Here is a 22,025-nt window from a genome sequence, read left to right as displayed (position 1 = left end):
CATTGCCTACATGCAACAACAATAGCCTACTTTTTGTTTATTTCAAAGTTTATATTTTAAGTAAACTTCTATCCATTCTATTTAATTCACCTGTTATTTATTGTTTAAAAGTAGCCTAGGTGGCATACATTTCTTATTCTGTCAGTTTGTGTGCAGTTGACAGGGGCTATACAATAATAGGGCACATTTTTATTTATTTTCTCTATTGGCTGCCCGGCAGTCATTAAGTTAATGTTAATATTTGAAATAAAACTGGTAAAGCTCTAAGTGAATTTGACTGTGCTGTATTTGAAGGAATGATTCAACATATTTCCATGGTCCAGTATTTAAAAAAAAAAATAACCAAAAGAAATCCCAGGAAATCGTAATATCGAATTGCAATACTTACAGAATCGCAATACCCACAGAAATCGCAATACATATCGTATCGCCACCTAAGTATCGTGATAGTATCATATCGGGAGGTCCCTGCCGATTCCCGTCCCTAATGCAGACCTTGATTCACACCGCCCACGGTTCCATTTCCACGACAAATGGAATAGATGTGGTTTTTTTGTAACCTTTTCCCGAATATTTGACGAGCAGCGGTTACACTCATAATTCATTAGGAGCGCTTCCAGGTGCGTGATCAGTCGTGTGTTTGCTGAGAACAACTCGGAGGTTTACACAGGGATGGAGAATGTTGGATGATACCCTCTTATAGATGTATCCCCCCCCCCCCCCCCCCATGTGGGACCCACCGACACAGATTGAAGAGCACAGGGAGCCGGTGAGAGGGCAGAGCACCGTGGCTAATGTACTGTAGGAGGTGTAATTTACCTTTTATAAATAAGATGCTAATGCTATGTACTGAAAACTCCCACTCGAGAGGTATAATTGTCCCGGATGAAGTGGCTGGCCGTGCACAACAAAGCAGAGGCTTCAGAATGGCTTTGTGCTATGAATTCATCTGATGTGATTTGATAATGGTGGTTTTTAGATATATAGCTGTGGCACTAATCTGCTCATGGGTGGGGGGTGCACATGTTGCATGTTAGGCAAGAGGAAGGAAATGGGAGGAGCTGTGGTTAAGCCCATCCTGCCCACAGAGTATAATTATTAATGGCATTTTTTTTTGTAAATTAAGTGTAAATACCTCTAATTAAATTATTTATTTAACCTAGAATAGATTATAATAATAATTCGCAGATGAATAAAACAGGAAATTACACAAATTCTTCAATTGCTTCATCGTCTTTAATGATGATGACGTAGATGTACGTGATTATCACGTACATCTACGTGATAATCACATATTGCTGAATGTATGCATTTGTTTTTGTAACCCTTTGTTTTTACTGTAATTTGACATTAAGTGTTGAAGGTATTTTGTAATTAAAAATGTTAATACCACAAAGCAGTTACAGGGAGATAAAATAGAATTATGCACACTAGAGATACATGAGCATTAACTCACATATTTTAATTTAATTCATTCCACTGCAAGACTTTTTACTCTTGTCATTTTTCACATTGTAGTTTGTTTTTTTAACGATGACTGTGTGCGAGTCTCAGATTTCATAATGCTGAGTTATTTCTGGGATGGGGGGCGGGCAAAACAAAATTGGCGGGAGCACGAGGAGTAAAGCCGCCAGCGGGGGGAGCCGTGCTGCAGGTTCGTCAACTCCAGGGAAACACCAGAAGGAGGCTTTTATAAAAGGGAATTACACAAGCGGGGGGGGGGGATTATGCTGCTGCGCATAATGGGAACTGACCTCGCTCTGCTTCTCGCTCGCATGCCAACGGTGGAACAATGCGGCGAGGAGCAGAGCGCAGGCACGAGCACCTGCACTCTCCACGCCGTGCACATCCAACGGGCCTGACCCCTTTACGTAAACATTCCTCCTCATTCTGTCCATTTTAGAGATTTGCTGCTCATAAAGCAAAGAAGTGCTTTTCATTAGATCTGCGGAGAGGGAGAGAGAGAGCGCATCGTGATGGGTTTCAAACTGTGACGCCACAGTAGCCGCTCTGTTCTCCGTGTTATTGCAGATTCATACTTCCTCCTCCCCCCCGAGGGAGTTGCTCACCTATTTCTCCCGTGCACAGTCGGATGCGTATGTTTGACAGCGGTGTCCCCTTAAGGTTATTGAACCAGGAGTCTTCTGTTCTGGTCCAGCGCAATGCACACACACACGCCACACAGGGGCTGATGGGAATTCATGCTACATGTATATATATGTGCGATCGGTACGCGAGTGTGTTCATGCAGGTGAAATCACACGTGTTTAAGTGCTCGCCCGGCCGTGTGGCAACAGCTGTACATGTGACGTGTGAGCACGGGAAAGTATCGACCCAACGACAGAGGGATAATCGTGCGAGTCGACCGAGCCGCTGCGCACTTCGTGACTTGCTTCTCCGTGACCCCTCAGACTTTCCCACGAGGCGACCTGCCACGGCGTCATCGTGTGTACCAGCAGGCCCGATGACATGATGCCCGCTCATGTCTGCTGGAGCAAGTTAATCATCTAATAGGCTAATAATGACCCAAAGGAGCCGTTCTCCTCTGGAGAGTCTCTTCATTACTGTACCGAAGTGTCTCGCTCGCGTGGCGTTAATGACCTGACTGGTGTGTGAGTGCAGGCCGTGACAGAAGGTAGCGCCAGGCGGCCAGCCAGAACATTATGCTCTCTTCGTTATACGTCATTGTGATTTTTCCCGCATCAGAACGATTTTAAGATTCAGTAGACGACACCGTTCTAAGAAATGTGGCGTTTGCAGGACTTCGTGTGTAACTGGGATTTGTGTGAGCGTTGTGTTAGAGGGCGTCCTCCTCTGTGCCTGTCAGTCCTCGTCTGGGACAACAGACGGCAGCCGATACTGAGCTGCATTATGTAACGGCACCATAATATCTGTAATATTATCAGATTATGGAATAATAATTGTGCAAATGTAAAGAATGGCTCGCATGCTCTGACTTCAACATGTCAATATATTCAGGTTATCCGACCGAGAGGATTTCCGTATATTAACTAAGACTTAAAGCTGTGGAAAGTAGCCTGAGTAGAAAAGGAGTACGAGACATGAGATTTAAAAAAGATTATTTATTTATTCTATTTTAAATCACACTTCTCGCAGCAGTGATGCAGAACGTAGGAAATACTTTTTTACATGAGTTGAATGCAGGAATCGGCTGAAATATCTGTGCAAAAATTATACTGGGGGGGGGGGGGATTTGGTGTCACCTTTTTAATAACTGAAAAGATTCTTGCCAGAATTATTTACGTAATTTAAACAAAGTGAAAGAACTAGGTCTTAACATTGGGCAGTTCTCGTATCTGAGATATTTTGGCTCCATTCCTCGTTCAATGGGAGGGAAGTGGAGATGTGTCGGCCATCTTTATTTACATTCTAACGTGTCATCGGCTAACTTTTAAATTTCTACTATTTGTGAAATAATGTTTAAAAGTCTTCTATTCTCACTTAAGGAACCGACAACTGTTAATTGAGATAAAGCTGAGTATGACGGGCATGACTGAGCTTGACCACACGACCCTACATGCAAGTGGCTGTGCTCCTTAATGGCCGACAGTGCAGACTAAACCACCCATCCAATAATTCTTGTGCTGTACCCACCTGACCCCAGTGAAGCCGGTGATGGTGTTAAACGTATTAACGTGGATTGTGGCGGCGCTGCGTCTCGTAAAATCCTCCCAACACTTCTGGTGAGGTCTCCGCGTGGCCTTGTAATTACTTCTGGAGTTGATCAGATGAGGAGCAGAGGGTTGGATGAACAGAAATTGTTGCCAGTAATTTCTTGCATAAGCGGCCCAGTCAGGTGTCCAAACAGAGAATCCAGGGTTTATTTATAGCTTTGTGGCTTAGCTTCAGAAAAGGACTTTTTTATTATTTTATTTGTTTTACTTCCTGCATGCCCTGCCAGTGCTGACGTCCTTTTGTTCGCTCCCTTCCTCCCTCGCTGGCTCCGAAACAGACAGCAGTGCTACTCAAACAGGACAACAGCAGGATAAAGGTTTTAGTTGTATTGTCAGAAGTGTACGATCACAAAACGTTTGTTCAGCACACTGCAGTTTATTCTGAAAGCACATTTACCTGAAGATGTCCTTTGGTTCAAGGTGCCCAATGTTTAGATTTCTGTAGATTTCAGTTTCATCTTTATAATAAAACACTGTACAGTTTCTCCCGAAATTATATTATATATAATATATATTATAATTATGTTTAATTATGGTTATCTTATTTGACTTCACTGTATAACGTAATACACATACCGTGTTATACCTGCACTTCTTTTCTTAGACTGTCGCACTGTTTGTATTTTGTATTGTTTGTGTGACTGTTCGTATTGTACTGTTTTGTTTTGTGATGTGTATTCTGTGTAAGCACACTGTGAGCCACTTTACCGAGTCAAATTCCCTGTTTGTGCAAACTTACTTGGCCAATAAATCTGATTCGGATCTTTTGGGCGTTTTACTGAACAACGGATTAACTGGAATGACACTCAGTGAAGTGCCCCCTTATGAAACCACATTTAAATTCACTACTCTGCACCACATTGCACACATCTACCTGAGCACACAATGCATAATAACATGTCATGTATTTGTCTAAAATGTGTCTTCAGTTATTTGATTTGACGTCTGTAAAAATGACATTTCACCCAACAGAGCTACATTTTATATATGATTCTATTTATGGGTTTCATTTGAGATGCCTCACTGAAACACTCCGTCTGTCGCCCTGCTCCTGTGTGCACGTCCTGTCCCGTCCTCGTGTGTGAAACGGCTGTGGAAGCATGTTGATGTCCCGTTTGACCTCTAACGCTGAGGAGACACAGACCAACCCGGCAGACGCTGTGGAGTGGAGTGTTTACCGGGACTGGGCGGTGACCCCTGCTTGCCCGCCGGCTCTCGGCTGCCTCACTGCTGGCGCCCTTTAAACACCTTTTGTGAACACCTATTTTTAACGCCCACGCAGCCGGGGCTCATTGTGTACAGTAGCATGGGGCTCAGCGGTAACTACAGAACATGGGCGGCTGTGGCATTCAGTCGTTGAATCGAAAGCAGCACAACGCCGGCGAGCAGGAGGCGAACAGACGCAGAAAGGATATTTCCCGCTTAACAGTCAGCCATCGGAGCGAGAATGACATATAGCCGTGGTGTTTGTGGACGAGGTATCAGTGGGAGTTTAGCTTTCTGTATTGGCATCAGTTTGTTTTCAGTCACCTCTGAGGGCACAGCTGACAAATCCCGTAATTGATTGTGCCTTTGCCTGCGGCCGCCGGCTCCCTGACACGTTTAATACAGCCCATAAACCCGTCGGAAATGAAATGAGCTAAAGCCGCTTGCCACACTCGGTGTTTTCAATGTCATCCAGGTGTTCAGCAGCTTCTCATTACCCTTGTGCATTAAGGTCATAATCCACATTACTTGTATGCTAAACTTTGTATTATTCGGTCCCGTAATGAAAACGGGAGCATTTGCCGCAGCGATGCCTGGAAGATACCGAAATTCCTCCAAATCAAGGTCGGGTTAATTTGTCTCCCGCCGCCACAAATGGCATTGTGTGTTCGCGGCTCTTTTTGTTATGCGGCAAAGATAATGTGTGTGATGACATATGGAGATGCACCGTGTGCCACATTTCCACTCACGTGATGTAATGGAATGAAATCCAGGAGCAATGCACGTTGGTTAAGTGGACCCAGACTTGCATCCTGTGGAGTATTTGATTTGCCTGTGCAGTGTTCCAAACGCTGCGCCGATTCAGTCATGTGTGCACATCACCGAGCGTCATCAACACAGGCGTCGGCGAGGTGGGGACAGATGCAGCGAGAGGTCTCAGGTGAGCACTGTTCCACTTCACGGGCCCATATGTGACAAGGGCCCAAATCTTGTAAACAGCATTGTTTTTCCAGCGCATTACGCATTCATGGAAGAGAAGAGAAGGGTTTTAAATCTATTTGCATTCTAGCAACTGTGGAAAAAGGAACTTTGTGGATTTCGCAATCGATCTATTGATGGTTTTATGTTGTGAAGGAGTCAGCTGACGATCAACTGAGAGTTGAATTGCCGTTCACACTCGGATGTGTGACTGATTGAATCATCCTTGCCATGAAGTGAGCTTCTCTTTGTTTGTTCCATTGTTAATCTGATTGATCTGATGGTATGTGCGGCAAAATCCTGAATGTCTGGACAGAAAGTCCTTCAAGAGAACAACCATGCATCTCCATGTCGGATGAAATGAAGAGATTTGATTGGTCACATCGTGTTTGTCATTCTAAGAAATTGGCATGTTTGTGTTTGTCTCTAGGGACTTGTGTCCATTCTGAACTGGTAATTCTTGGCTGGATGACAATGAGGTTTTGTACACGTTCATGGTTCCCAGACGAGGAATCCCAGTGACCTTAAGGATCCTGTAACATGTAGAGCCACAAGAAACCCAAAGTTTCTCATTAATTTTGTTTTTCGATTTGCTTATTAGCATCCATGTTGCTCAGGAGGATTTTTATAATCACTTCCCTTTTCTGTCTCTACTGATCTTTCTCATCTTGCGCCTTCATCAGGTGAATTCCTCAAATATTTTGGGTTTGTGACCAAATGTCTGTAAAACCAAACACATTCCCAGTAGCCTCCAGCTTTAGCTAGTTTTTTGTGCTAATTTGTACATGTTAGCATGCTAATACACTGAACTAACATGTTTGTCAGTGTGAGCACGTTAGCATGCTGATCTTGGCATTTAGCTCAAAGCTCCGCTGGGCCTGAGAACCGCCTCAGAGAGAGAGAGAGAGTAGCTGGCTGCTGTGTGACTGCAGCTCAGATAGATGTGTCTTATGTAAGCAGCATACCGGTAATGTTACCGGCTTGTTACAAAGCAAGACGAGATGAGAGGCTGCAGGCCAACGGGGACAGGTCGGCCGGGCAGAGGCTGTTCCCCACAGGGGCCGGGGGGGCCAGGGGGGGGGACGGCCAGCTCTGCTCCCCAGCCAGGTGCACTGTGGTGCGGCCGTGCTCCCAGAGATCTGAGCCGTCTGGTGGTACCACTATCACACTGGGTTCCAGCTGGAGCTCTGGATGGTGGATGACGAGTCCTCGGCACGAGACGGTTTTCTGCCCCCTGCTTTAACTCAGTCTGACTTCAGGCTCCTGATATAGCTCAAGCTTTTTACAACTGTTTTTTTTTTTTAAACATTTTGATGCTTAATTCTCTCTTTTCCATGAATAGATATGAAATCATCGGTTGTTAGGGGTGTGTGACATACCACGAGGAGAATATGGATTTGAAGTGAATATTTCAAACCATCTCAGTCCTTTTTGATAATTCAAACCCTTTGATGTCTGGGTTTCAAGACATTTTTCGGATGATCACAGGCAGCTACTTGATTTGCATTTGACCCTTTCTGGCTGTTATGCCCTGGTTTTTTTTTCCCCCTTTTTTCGGTAAACAAGACACTTTTGCTGTAATACATAATCCAGTGGAAAGCGATATTAGAGAAGGAGTAACTGTGCCTTGGGTGCCACAACAAAACGAAGTGACTCTCAGCCAGCTGAGCCTCGGGGCAGCCAGGCCGGTTCCCTGGAGCCCGACATCCGCTATGAATTCACACCGTCCTCTCAGGAACATGTAGTGTCATGCTGCTGATGTGTGCTGACCCTGACTTTTCCTTCTCTCCGCAGCAATACACGAGTTCCCCGGTGACATTTTCACCAATCCAGAAAGAAAGAGCGGGGCCATTATGCTGCACATTGTGGCGGTAAGAATACTTGGTTGGATTTAGAAGCTTTTCACGTAGCTAGTAACTGCTTTACTGGCTTTTAAAGCCCGGAAGGTAAATTGGGGTTATGAGAGTTGTTTCTGCCAAGCCAGATTTTTAAAAGATAACTCGTGGGAACGTTATGATCTTATTAAAACCAGCATGCACCCAGGTTTTTGTGAAAACAATATCCTATACTGGAACAGCACAGCACAAACCTCATCAAGGCTGTACACTCATAGATATCACTCCAATAAAAGTATATACATGTATAAATTAGTCTCTAGGAAATCTGCAAGAATTTAGAGGAAAAAAAGCCCAAATTTGCAATGTTTAAGAAAGTGATTCAAATAAATTTCCATATTTGACCCCTTGTCCAGATCTACGCCAAAATTCAGTTTTCTTATTTTTTGGTCTCCGTACGATCCTCCCATGTTTGGTGGAAATCTGTCGGCTACATTTTGCGTGGTTCTTGCAAAAACCAAACCGAGGAACCAATCCACAACAATGAAGGCCGAAGGTAAATAGGGAAAGAATAACAAGCGAATAAAGCATTTAGGATAATATCCTCAACAGCTAGGTTTACTGACCTAACCGCACCGCTGATGTAAATCATTTGTGTAAGTGCATTTATACTGTAGATCAGCATCATGGTCTGAACGCACATTATCACAACAGAGGCACCGCGAGCAGCCGTTCGTTTCATTTTATTACTTGGAGTGTCATAAAAAGATGATGGTCTCTAAAAGGAGAGCTTGAACTCTGAGTGAATTGGAAAGCTTCATAAATACGGCGGCGCTTCTCTTGGTGTACGCAGTATTGTTTGAAATGGTCGCAGATAAGGTGAGGATTAAGCAAAAGGAGTTTGAGGTGCTGAAAACCGTTGTTTATATTGCTTCATGTTAAGCTCGTCTGACTTTGGCGTAACGACTGTGGTAACGTTGGTAACTAACACACAAACGCAGAGGAACACAACCTCCACTGCATCGGTAATCTAATTCAAATTAATTGAAATTTTATCACCTGTAAATGAAATTCTACAAAGCTTTCAATTTACTGCTGGAGAAGTGCTGAAGCTTTGTAATGTGTTATTATTGTTGGAGTAAAGGATAGTTTTACTTTTTAGTAAAAAATCCTTTCACAAACCCTTCGCTGCTGCTCAGCAAAGGAAACCTTGAACAGGGACAGGTAAAGAGAATTTCATACTGAAAAGACTAACAAGGAGCCGAAAGTCTCATCTTGGCCCCTTACGAACAAAAACCAAAAAATATATAGAAAATAAAATGGCTTTAAATAGTATTTTAACACTTGGATATGCATGAGTTAAATTGAAATAAGTTCTAATATGAGATACTGCTCATAAAATCCCCACAAATGAAATATTATGATCCTAAAGGCTTTCCTAGTCTAGTCAGGTTTGTTTATTCTTCAATGTAAGTAGCTGAGATTTTAAAGATCCTGTTCTCTCGACTGAACCTTTCCTCAGACTTTATTCTGCACACTCGAATATATGACTCAATACAAACATGACTTATTGTCCTGGCTTCAACACAGAGCCGAGGACAAAGTGTGTGTGTGCGTGTGTGCACTGCGGTCCTGCACTGCCCCCTGTGGATAGCATAGAGCAGAGCACGCCTGCCACAGCTGCCTGGCCTTGATGATGTCACAGCTGATCTATAATTTATAGATCTCTCTCCTCAGCTACTGAAATAGCAGCCCCCCCCCTCCCTCCCACACACACACACACACACACGCAGCAGTGGTTTGCAGGTCCCGTAGGTATTTTACATTGTAAGGGAAAACGTCTCGCTACTGAACTGACGGTTTAATTTAATGCCGTTTTTTAAATTTAAGTGGGTGCTGTGCTTTAAATTCCCCTTCACTCGTCCTTTAGCCCAAGAACATCTCTGCTCTGCCAAATCTCTAGTCACTGATTTATTAACATGCACACAGACATTTACTCCCATTTCTGTTTTGCCCTTCTCTCTCTCTCTCTCTCTCTCTCTCTCTATCTCTCTCACGCTCAAACTTGACTCTGTCCGCAGACCCTCTACATGTTCCTGGCCCTCGCTATAGTGTGCGACGAGTACTTTGTGACAGCGCTGGAGAAGATCTGTGAGGTACAGGGTTCTTTGTAGTCTTTCATCTTTCAGTGTTTGAGGAACACAACGCTGGCCTGTCTGCATGAGACGCCCGTCTTTGTGTTGTTTTCCGCAGAAACTCGATCTGAGTGAAGATGTTGCCGGAGCCACCTTCATGGCAGCTGGCAGTTCTGCACCAGAGCTCTTTGCATCTGTCATTGGTAAAGACACACACACACACACACACACACACACACACACACACACACACACATTGCTACACACACATCTATACCGGGTGTGCATGCACGACATTCCCAGATGGTTGGTGTCACTGCTGATTCTGATTGGCCGTCTCCCTGTGTGCAGGTGTCTTCATCACCCATGGCGACGTGGGGGTGGGCACCATCGTTGGCTCAGCAGTCTTCAACATCCTCTGCATCATTGGTGTCTGCGGGATCTTCGCTGGACAGGTGTGTGTTTGTGTTTGTGTGTGTGTGTGTGTGTGTGTGTGTGTGTGTGTGTGTGTGTGTGTGTGTGTGTGTGTGTGTGTGTGTGTGTGTGTGTGTGTGTGTGTGTGTGTGTGTGTGTGTGTGTGTGTGTGTGTGTGTGTGTGTGTGTGTGTGTGTGTGTGTGTGTGTGTGTGTGTGTGTGTGTGTGTGTGTGTGTGTGTGTGTGTGTGTGAGGGAGTGACTTACCGCTGTGGCTGCATCATCCTGTTTATTTATAGCACATGTGTAGCAGAAGTTCCTTTTCGCTGAGGGGAAACAAAGCCATCTGCCTCAGTTAGTTTTCTCAGCCCTGGTTTAAGTGGAGAGTGGAGAATGAAACTCTAGAGACATAAACTGATAATAATTCAGATTTGCCCCCTTCTCCTACAGTCAAATCCAATATATGCATCATATGCGGTTTATAGTGTAATTATCAAAGTACTCCGTCAAACTTAGAATAATAAATATCTGCACTTTTCCCTGTGAACCCTCAGGTGGTGATACTGACCTGGTGGGCTGTTTTCAGGGATTCCTTCTACTACACCCTGTCCGTCTTGGCTTTGATTGCAGTAAGCTCAACACATGCATTATTTACAGTGGAATCCCACTGGCACTTTCTTCTTTCAATGTCGTTCCATTTAATCTAAGAGAAGTGTTTCCCATTTTTCAGTTCATCTACGACGGGAAGATAGTTTGGTAAGTTTGGCTCTTCTGCCCTAATTTCTAACAATTGCATAATCTAAAATATTTGGGATATTCTTATTAATTTGTAGTTTGTTGTATATTCATTCCTCCACCTTTTACTTTTGTTTTCATCAGGTGGGAGAGCTTGGTGTTGGTACTCATGTACGCTGGGTACATCCTCGTCATGAAGTGAGTTCTGCACATTCATATTCATAAATTGGTTCTCGGCAAGTTGTGTGACACCGTGGCCATAAGAGGCTGAGTGTGTGCGTCGGGGAGAAATGCACACACACACTAACACCTGTGAGCCTCTGAGGATGGCCAACGAGAGGAGGGTGGGTATCCAGCTGGAGGGGGGGTGTCTCTGTCACGTCCCCCCCGTCCAGATGTTGGCAGCAGATTCCACTCGGGAGCACTTCTGGTGAAACATGTTGCTGCTCCACTGAATCAAGCTGCAGCAAAGTACGATTTCTACGATGCGTTTTGGTTCAACTCGGACAAATTAGAGTTCACTTCACCTAATAATTAACTTTAAAAGTCACGTGTAACTAATGGTCCTCAGTAGAGGGCATAACTCCGCCAAGGTCCGACAGTCCCCTTGAATTAAATCAAGCTGCACATATAAATTGATGTCAGTCCCCTTAAAGGTTATGTGTGAAGAGTTTAGTGACATCTAGTGGTGAAGTTTCATGTTACAGCTGAATACCCCTCACCTCACACTCTACTTCCAACATGAAAGTTTGTCCAGTTTGAAGTACTGTAAAAAACATGTCAGCCCCTAGCGAGAAGACCCTCTCTTGATGTAAATATAAAGTATTTCACTATAAAGGGCCCATTCGAGGGGTAAAGACAAGAATAATTTGTGCAATTTAGATGAAACACACGAGTGACAACATCACCAGGATTATGATATATTAATTTTCTGCCAATAGATCCCTTTCACCTAAATTTTATACTCTGGCACTTTAATATGCCAGATTTGTTTCTTACCAAGATCCATGAAGTATCACCTGGGAACTTGGGGAAAATGTCGTTTTAATAACTGTCAATGGAATCTGTTCAAACAAATGGATACGTGTGAAAGCATAAACTTCTTGGTGGAGGTAAGTCATGATTCTGTCATAGTTAGCTATGAGGGTTTTGATCATGATTAAAGCGATAGAAGTGAATCGTGTCCATGGTTACCTGAATCATTTTGGGGGTTACAATCTGCTCCCCTGTCTTTTTACTGTATTGAGCGTGTTGGGGCGTCTGCAGCCTCCTCTTACATCACGTTGTGTCTTCACAGTCCAGACTGCCCAGCTGGTAATCTGTGTTACACTCAGCAGCAGTCTGCTCTCTCGCTGCCATAAGAGTTTAATCTTTCTCCCTCTGCAGTGGCTAAGAGCACAGGCTTAACCGGATCACCCCTCCTTTCTCATTTGGAGGAGAGGGAGAAAAAAAAGTGCCCGCTGTAGGAAACGCTGTTATGTCTCCCCTGTCCAAAAATACCCACCGACACTTTGGGGCCGTTCAAAATGGAGCAGAGTGGGTTCAATACAACACCAGCTCTGCTCCGAGGTGACCTTCCAGGGCTCGGCTGCTTTTCCAAGCATACGGCTCACGTGCGGCAAAATGAGAGGACACGAAAAGGCAACCTAATTACAAAAATCGGCTTATACAGTGGAGAATAAGTTTTGTTAAGTTTAATTGGGCCAAAATTGATAAATGTGCTCCTTAAAAAAGCAGTTTCTTTAGCTCCAACTTCAAAAGCAAGTATCTGTTTTTCGTGACTTTAAAATTTAAGGAATAATTAGATTCAGTGTCATTTCACGAACAAAACAAACCTTTTAAGTAGCATGACCTAGCTAACAACGTGGTTTAGATACTGTTACCCAATTTAGTATTGCTGGGCAATGTATGGAGAATTGACATTATGATTAGAATCAGAAGTTTTAAGTTATGCAAAAAAAACCATGGTTTTGAATTTTTCTCTTTTCATGTGAGGTAAGATTATTAATCGTTAATTGTTTTGTGCTGTATTTTGGCCTCTGTACTTAACAATCTGTACAAAAACATAACAATTTCAATGCTTGGACTCGTAGCTCACACACATAAAGTGAATATCAAGTAAAATGTGGAATTTAAATGATAGAAGTGAATCTTTCTATATGTGCACTGAAGCACATTCAGTTGAAACGTTTGCTTTTGATGGTGGAACCCGAGTACCGCTCAGCACATTATGTTAAAAGGCAGCAGCTCGGTGTTTTTCATGCGATGCTCTCTAATGGTCTCATGGACGCCGCTGATGAAAGTCTTCTGATTGGTTCTGTGAGCATTTCAGATTTCTGTACTAATGCAGAAAAAGCGCATTTCATCCATTTTTTCTTTAATGCTGATGCTGGTTTTCAGAAAGTAGGCCACCTTAGCTGTACGTTCATTATAACAGCAGTATGGCGGGTAAACACTTTACTTTAACTAATTCATACGTGCTATATTTCAAAGAGTGGGAGCCTTTTCATCTGCAGCTCATCCTTTTAAACCTTATTTTACCAATTTGAATCCTGACACTTTTTCTTTAATCTTGTTTGTGTCTTTCTGGGACTTGTCTGAACTGTTTCAGCGTCTCTAATGTTGGGATTATGCTCCATCTGTTTACTAGATTCAACTCCAGCATGCAGAGGTTTTTCATGGGGACGAAGAAGAAGAAGAACGTGGCGAATGGTAACGCTGCGGCCAGCAGTGAGATGGAGGATGGTAATACTAGTTATGACTATGTTTGGGATGACAACCCGACATTGCCTTTACTCTCAAAAGGTAAGGTTAACCAGACAGGCCGGGTACCCAAGACTGTTCTCTGCCAGAGAATCAATCAGACATGTGATTCTGCAAAATCGTGGCTTCCCCCTCTGCCTCTTTCTGCTGAACTAACTGGAATTCCTTCCGCTCAAACTGGGAAATAAGCTAATTTGCTTCCTTGCTAACAGAGGAGAAGATTGACCCCGATCATCTTTGATTGATACTATTACATTCAGGATTTTGTATGAATTTATTAACAAGATTCATGATCTTGAGAGGGATTTTCTGTCTCTAATATCATTTTTGGCTTTTACCTCCTCGTTGCCTCTTCTTCTCTTCCAGCCCTTTGACTTTTCAAAAACTTCCTTCTCTGACATTTAACCTGAGACGTTTAACTCTTCCCACTTTGGCTGCTTTAGTTCTAACATGCCTGTCTGTTTAGCCTTACTAAAACTTGTCTTGCTTTGTTGTCAACAGTGTTGTGTTGCTGTGTTTGCCAGTTCTTTCAGCTCGCACACTTCTTTATCTCTGCCGGTCTCTGGGGCGCAGACCCACTCACTCCTGAAGTGGTAATGAATTTCACAAGAGGAAATGTTGATGCCAGCTCTGTTTACACAGTTAATTTATGTGCATTCTTGCATGCATAATAAGTCCAATTAAGGCTAAAATAATAAGCACACTGTAGAACTTATTATTCCCCATACGCTGTATCTTATTGCAGAGAGCAAATGAAGAGTTATGTGATGCCAATAAAATCTTTTTACAGAATGTATTGTCAGAACAGAGATTATCTGAAGTTAAGGTTTGAATAATAGTCGAAGGTTGTGAGGTCAAGGATGCAAGCGGTCACAGATTCTGAAATCAATCTCCAAGTCAGTCCATAAATATTCACAACTGGCAGAGAAACTCCAAAGCTGCACCAGGCAATTTGAGAAAGTTATTTGAAGTTCGGTAGTAAAAAATGAATAAATCTTGTGAACTTGTGAACTGAGCGGGCCAAAGATTCAACGCTGCTGAGTCGTGGGGTGACAGAGTTTACACTCGTCCTTTCCTCTATGAGCAGAGAGGGAAGTGGAGGAAAGCATGACTCTGAATCTGCCACTCCATCAAGATCAGATTTTTTAACTGCTCCTGTTGTGACTGAATTTGTTAAAATCTAAAAAAGATGAAGGCCTTTCTTCAGATCTGCAAGTCACCTTCCACATTACTTTATATCGTCGTGCCACATTCTTCATATATATGCAGGATTGAAGTAATCTCAATTTCATAAAATAAACCTCAACCCTCAATCACACCTTATTACCCAGAATCCCTTCCCTTGGACACAAGCATCAGGAAGCCATCGAGAGAAACTGCATAGGATCAAATGAGGGATCGGAGTGAAAGGAGAAGTTATTTCCAGATCTTTGGAAAAACCTCCGACCCGACATCCCTGCGGTTGTTTAGGGGACGTTTTTACTCTCTGGTTGTGATTTGTGTGGATATTGAACCATCCACATCCACGACTCGCTGTGATTTAGAGTAATAGGAATATATCTTGACATGAAAAAACATAGTGTATTGCAGCTTTAACTCTGATATAGTGACAGAATGTCTCTGATTCAGCAGCCATTAATATCCCTTAATAACTTGGCGCAGGAAACTGTAGCACTACAGGATAGTGTTTATAGTGTAGTGTTCCTCTTGATGGTTATTCCCCTTTTAAAAATAAGCTCTGTTTAGTCTCATAAAGTTTTAATTGGCACTTTTGCTAATGAGACATAATTGACTTATGATTAAACTTGTTTTATATTACTCTTTAACCAGCGTGACAAAGCACTCCAGCTGGAAGGTATCCATTAAATAACTTGAATGACACAAAACTGATATAAAATGAATTAAAAAAAACGCAGCTTGTGTGATTTTCTGCTCGACTGATGCACAGCGAGGCCATTTGTTACCGTTCTATATTTTTTAAAATGTGTCCCTCCGCCCCTCAGTGAAGCCCACCAAGCCTTACAGCCGTGGCTCGGTGGTGATGGTGGACGAGATCATGAACGCCAGCCCTTCAAAGTACAGGTTCCCAGAGGCCGGGCTCCGTGTCATGGTCACCAGCCATTTTGGACCCAAGACCCGTCTGCGCATGGCCAGTCGCCTCATCATCACAGAGGTACAGCAGCGCGTTGTTGCTCCACTGAGTAGCTGACGTGGAATGTTACGTTTCTCTTTTTGTTGTATTTTCAGCTTTGAGATGTTTTGATTACACCCCGACACAATTGCCCTGAACGTAATGTCAACGGATCAGCAGTGAAATGAGCAGCGCCTCTGCTCCTGTGCTCTTTGACTTAGTTTCTTTTTTCTGAAAGCGTCAGAAGTTGGTCCAAGCTGCCAACGGCGTGGAGACACAAGTGATCGACGGCAAGGTCGAAATCGAGAACGGAAACGTGCCCGAGGACAAACCCACGAAGACGGAGGAAAATGTAACCATCTCACCATTTCATCTTCCAAGTATGTGACTCATGTATTTACTTGATGACTGCGTGTGATTTGACACACATGGTTGGATGCTATATATTAGACATATTCAACATATTTATAATTCTGTTTCACCTCAAATATTTGATTTTAAAAACTTGAGGTTTTATTTTTGTATTTTTTAGTTGGACAGCTCTGCTCAATTGGACCAATCCATCAAAGTGGGAGGGGGTGTAGTTGGACTAGAAAGGAAGTGGAAGGGAGGAGTCTCAGGTTTTTGGTGTTGGAGGTGCTGCTTGAGCCTCAAAACAGGAAGAGGGCCGTCAAAGTAAAAGCTTTGACTTTAGTGAGAAGGATAAAATATTCCTCTGCATCTCATCAGTTGCACCAATTTTTTTTAACACTATTTATTCATCTATCCCATTTCTATCCACTTCATCAGAACTGACAGCAATGACAGAGAGATGTTGTAGGAGTGCACTGCAAAAATAGAACAGACAAGATTAGCAAGCAAAATGAAGGAAGCTTATTGACTCAGACGAGACGATTCAAAGAGCTTCACAGACGCATAGAAAACATTAATGAGACCTCAATTTAACTTAAAAGACAATAAAACCAGAGACACAGAAGGTTACCGTTAAACTGTATTAATCCCAAAGGCAATTTGGTTGAGGCGACAAAAAACAAGACACACCTATGCACTGCCAAACATCCACCGAAACAATTTCTCAATAAAACACCTGAAAATAGACAAAAGATTAAAAGGAAGTTATTTAATTGAATTATTTGTAAATCTGCAGCAAACAGGAACTGATCTAAATAAGCCGACAGTTTTAGCAGAGCTCAGGTGCAGCAAAGAAACTCAAATCTGCTTCATCCTGCTTGTTTTGGATTTGAGGAGGACACTGAGTTAAATCTTCTCTTTGTAGTCTGGATTTCTTTGTAGCGTACGAGCACCTCAGAGATGCATCTTGAGCCTGAGACCTTTTGTTGCTTCGTAGATGAGTGTATATATATATTTTTAAAGTTCACCCTTTGACACACAGGAAGCCACTGCAGTGGTAAAAATGTGGTTGTTTTGAGGACTCAACTACCAGCTGTTTGGGGGATTGTTTTACTACTAGCTGTGAAGATGTTACGATAGTCGTGCATGAACACGTTTGTTTGAATGAAAATCTTTAAGTTCTTGCTTGTTTTCAAGGTGCCACTGGACTGAGCTCTCTTCAGTCCTCATGCTGCTTTTGAATGGACGTGTTAAATAGAAATGCTTAGAGCAATCACTTGCTTGACATGAAGGTTTCTCCACATAATTTGAGAAGAAATTATATTTAAAGTGAAAAATTAAATAATGAAATTGTTCTGAACAGAAGCAGTAACCTTAAACTGTTTTGTTGACAGTGATGTAAGTCATAATGAATGTGACAGTGAATCCTGGTTATGTATTTTTAAACTTGTCATCTGAGTGAACAGGAGCTAATCTCTTATGCCGGTGTGTGTTTTTGCCGCAGACGGTTGCGGCAGCAGGTTGAAGTGGCTGATCTCGTGGCCTCTGCTCCTGCTGCTGTACCTAACCGTGCCAAACTGTGCCAAGCCGCGCTGGGAGAGATTCTTCATGGTCTCCTTCATCCTGTCCACTGTCTGGATCGCAGTCTTCTCCTACTTCATGGTCTGGATGGTGAGTGCAGGAAGATTGAACTTTGAACATTTCAGAATGAGGCATCCACAGGGACATATCAATGTTTTACGTAAGGTTGTTAGAGGTGAAACCATGAGTTGGCAACAAAGTGTATTAATGACAGTTTTTATTATTTTGGCTTCAAAATCTAGTGTGAAAATGTCAACAAAATGATTTCCAGCTGGTCCTCGGAGAGGAAATTAGCTTCTCTCTTATTATATCTTTGTTGGTTGAACAAAATGGGCATTTGATGACATTTACAAATTTTAGAAACAAATGATCAATCAATTCTAAAAATAAATAATTGGAATATTAATAATTAATTGAAATTAAGTTTACAGTTCTTAATTTAAAATGAGAAATCAGGAAAGCCTGACAAAAGCAAAACCTACAAAGGTACAATGAAAATGAATTGGTACAATATTGGAGGTACATAAATACAACTGAATTCTATGTATGTGCTTATGTATATAAATACAGTCAACAAAGTACAAGGCCTGAGCTTGCACATTATCTATCCTGGTTAGCGTTAAACTGATACTAAATTAACAAGTCACAAATCAGTTCTATATCAAATCTTGAGTAATGTTCAGTTCTGTTTAAGGGATCGTTAAACATTAGGGTCTGAATGAGCTTTTCCTCACACAAACGGATGATGATATTCCTGAGCCCTGACGCTGTGTGTTTCTCTCAGGTGACTGTAATCGGCTACACTCTGGGAATCCCTGATGTCATCATGGGCATCACTTTCCTGGCAGCAGGCACCAGCGTCCCGGACTGCATAGCCAGTCTCATCGTGGCCCGGCAAGGTGCGCCCCCCACCCCCTCCCCCCTGAAAGATATATGGACTGTTGTTTTATTAGGGTTTATTATGCAGCAGAGAGCCAGAGGAGAAAGTTGAATTTAATGGGACTAGTCAACCGGGGACATTCTCATTTCCTTAAAATTCGTACACGTTTGCGATCCCTCGTGTCTTGTTGGGGGAATTATCAAAGTAAGAAAACATGACAAATGAATCCTATTTGTGGTAGTTTGATGTAAGAGGGATTTCTGAGGTCTTCCTTTCTCCTTGTGGATAAACAGAGAAATATGTCTATCTGGAAAAGTATGTATTCTAAGCTGTTTACATAAAGATGGAGTTTGTGCACTTTCGCTATAATCGGTGAAACTAGCAGACATCCAGATAAGGTGTATTTCTTCAGATCTAGTGCATCATAGCATAATGTAAGTTACAGAGATGCAGCCGGAAGTATTTTGTCCCCCTGTTTGCATGGCAATAAATCGTAAGAGAGTGCACAGTAATACAAAGGCCGGGAGCAACAAAGTAGTGCAGAGCTGTTTATAGACGTTACAGCGTCGCCACCTGAATAAGGTTAGGGCCCTCGTGAATACCAGGAAGTGGAGAACAGCAGAAGGTAAAACATCAGTTGGAAGATAAAGTGCTTTATTTGACCTGAAATCCAAGAAGACGTGATGGGAATGAAACGACTTCAGCAGAAACATTGATTGATGCTTGAGGCATCAAGGAGAAGAGGTGAAGACGGGGACAAGTTCCCGGTGTCCTCCCTCCCAGGCAGAATTTAAACATCTCTCCGCACGTGTGAAGATTCTTTGGGGTTCATCCACAATGTTTTATAAGTCTGTCCCTGAGCTGGGGGGGGCGTCTAGACCCTCATTAGTCTGAAGTGTAGGCATCTGTCCTTGGTTGCTATGGCAACTGTCAGCAGGGAACAGGATAGTCTAACTCAATCAGTGTTTTCGCAGCTAGTAGAGACAAACACGGGAGTATTGTGTGGGTCTGTAAGTAACTGGTGGAAACATTGTGTGGCGTCGCCCTAATGAGGGAAAACTTCAGTCCGAGCTTCACATTTAACTTGATTTTCTGTGTTTTGCTGCAGGTCTGGGAGACATGGCCGTGTCCAACACAATCGGCAGCAACGTGTTTGATATTCTGGTGGGACTGGGGGTTCCCTGGGCGATTCAGACCATGTGTGTCAGCTACGGATCAGTGGTAAGGAGCCAATTTGCTCTGCAACAGCCTCACCCCCCCCCCCTTTGTATTAGGAACCACAGAATCCAGAAGGTCCTGATATCTCACGTTGAGAAATGAGATTAAAAAAAACGTCTGTGGATGACTTGCTGATCTTTTGTCCCGTCTGTGTGTTGCCAGGTGATGATTAACAGTCGGGGGCTGTTGTACTCGGTGGTGCTGCTGCTGGGCTCCGTGGGCCTAACGGTGAGCAAGAGTTGATGATGTTTACGTTTCACTGGGGCCACATGTCGACCGTTTGCAGGAAAGCGACCTGTAGTGTACCTTAAAGTAATAAGCCACAGTATTTTTATATGAATTATTAACATCCCTGTTTGCCCGCTGTCATCACTAACGCATGCACTGCAATGCAGCAGTGACTGAGGCAGGTTATGTAATTGGTTCATAAAAATGTAGAAATCTGTATCGTAAGCACTCTGTGTCTTTTTGCTTTTCCTGTGAGAAATCATCCGGTAATAATATACTTTTCTTGAACAGAAAAAACATTCAGGGAGAAGCTAGTTCCGCTGCATTCCATGATAAATTACTCATGAGACCTTCCACCACGGAAAATAAACCAGAATGACCCCTTATGAAATTCAGAGTACTGCTCAGGAAGTCGCACACATTTTATCCCTTCAGTGCAACATGAAATGAACATAAAGCACAAAAGCAAAATATGTGTGTTCTATTAATGCAGGAATTTCAGTTATTGGCCGATACCGGGGGATACCATTGGGGACATCTTGGGAAATTACTGATACCATGTATTTTTTTAATAGGGCATCATCCCCAAAATGTAATTATCAAACTTTATCATGAATATATTTAAATAAAAAATAAAACACAAATACAATCAAATATGTCAATCTTGGTATGAAATAAATACACATCTTTACTGGATCCCAAAACATACTAGCAGATAAAAACATGTCTGTGACCGACTTCTTTTTACCGACCAGGCTCTAAATGGCTGACCAGGTCATGGTGTTGAGATGATTCTCAGAAAAGAGATTAATTCAACTGTGATGTGTTTGTCTGTGTTTGTGTGCAGGTTACGGGGATCCATTTTAATAAGTGGAGGCTGGACATGAAGCTGGGAATCTACGTCCTGGTCCTTTACGCCATTTTCCTCTGCTTCTCCATCCTGATCGAGTACAACGTCTTCACCTTCGTCAACCTGCCCATGTGCATAGAGGATTAGAGCACAGCAGCATGCGGTGGATACCAAAACCTCAATGCTCCCATAGCAAACCCAAACTATTTTTCTTTTTTTCCAATAATACTGGACCTATCTGCAGACTCTTTCCTCCCCTGTGCTCCACTTGTAATCCTTTAAGTCCCAAATATGAATCCAATTCCTCCAGGGGGAGTTCACTGTAACAGAGGACTCCATTCTGTGTCTCTTATTTCTCCTCTGGTCTCAGTGCAGCTCCTTAATGTCCATTATTTCAGGCGCGGCCTGTTACTGCAGTATATTCTTTAGTTCCTCTGTGCACCTGTTAACTTTCTACCCCTCTAGCATGCCTTTAGATGTCGGGGACCTCCAGAATCATAAGTGCCCCTGTTGATTGTTGGCGTGTGTTTTCATTGTTCACATTGTAGATTTCCACACACGACATTTTCAAAGCCTTTCCACAAACCAAACCCGAGTCTGTGAAGGAAAAAGAAAACAACCAAAATCCCCGTGTAGAGTGAAGTCTCCCTGAAGTGATTCCTAAAAGATGAACCAAGTTACCCCAGCACCCAAAGAAAAAAAGCACCCTCCTCTTTATCTCCCCACCCCCCCCGGAGGAGGGTCTTGTCCCCGGCAGCTCCCCTTCCTCCAGCCTGGACCTGACACTCCCGGCATGGCCTTTGGCATCAGGGAGCAGATACTGTTCGTGCTTCACTCACCCGGCGTATTTCTTCTCCACCCCTCACCTGCTCGGTCAAATCGGCTTTCTTTTCTCTAAAAAGGACATTGTCAGGACAGTCTGTGTGGAGACGAGCCACAGTCCGGATCAGCTGACTGTGAGGGTGTTATGCATATGCAGCACTGCACAATGTAAAACTTGTAAACACTTTTTTTTTGTTGTTTTTT

The 22,025-nt window shown here is 43.0% G+C and overlaps 1 protein-coding gene across 1 annotated transcript in view; it reads left to right on the top strand.

The window, feature by feature from the left end:
- slc24a4b (solute carrier family 24 member 4b) overlaps positions 1-21,146 on the top strand; it is a 32,760-nt gene extending 11,614 nt beyond the window's left edge. Inside the window, exons 3-17 of the mRNA XM_061091768.1 lie at positions 7,674-7,750; positions 9,796-9,870; positions 9,968-10,052; positions 10,201-10,304; positions 10,817-10,891; positions 10,993-11,018; positions 11,142-11,195; positions 13,648-13,802; positions 15,764-15,933; positions 16,130-16,271; positions 17,747-17,913; positions 18,608-18,722; positions 19,812-19,924; positions 20,084-20,149; positions 20,997-21,146. Of these exons, the coding sequence (XP_060947751.1) occupies positions 7,674-7,750; positions 9,796-9,870; positions 9,968-10,052; positions 10,201-10,304; positions 10,817-10,891; positions 10,993-11,018; positions 11,142-11,195; positions 13,648-13,802; positions 15,764-15,933; positions 16,130-16,271; positions 17,747-17,913; positions 18,608-18,722; positions 19,812-19,924; positions 20,084-20,149; positions 20,997-21,146 (1,574 nt within the window). The remainder of the gene's footprint in view (positions 1-7,673; positions 7,751-9,795; positions 9,871-9,967; positions 10,053-10,200; positions 10,305-10,816; positions 10,892-10,992; positions 11,019-11,141; positions 11,196-13,647; positions 13,803-15,763; positions 15,934-16,129; positions 16,272-17,746; positions 17,914-18,607; positions 18,723-19,811; positions 19,925-20,083; positions 20,150-20,996) is intronic.
- The last annotated feature ends 879 nt before the right edge of the window (positions 21,147-22,025 follow it).

The sequence above is a fragment of the Limanda limanda genome, chromosome 18 (genome assembly GCF_963576545.1).
Source record: "Limanda limanda chromosome 18, fLimLim1.1, whole genome shotgun sequence".
Classification (NCBI taxonomy): Eukaryota; Metazoa; Chordata; class Actinopteri; order Pleuronectiformes; family Pleuronectidae; genus Limanda; species Limanda limanda.
This window is presented reverse-complemented; position numbering and strand designations above follow the sequence as displayed.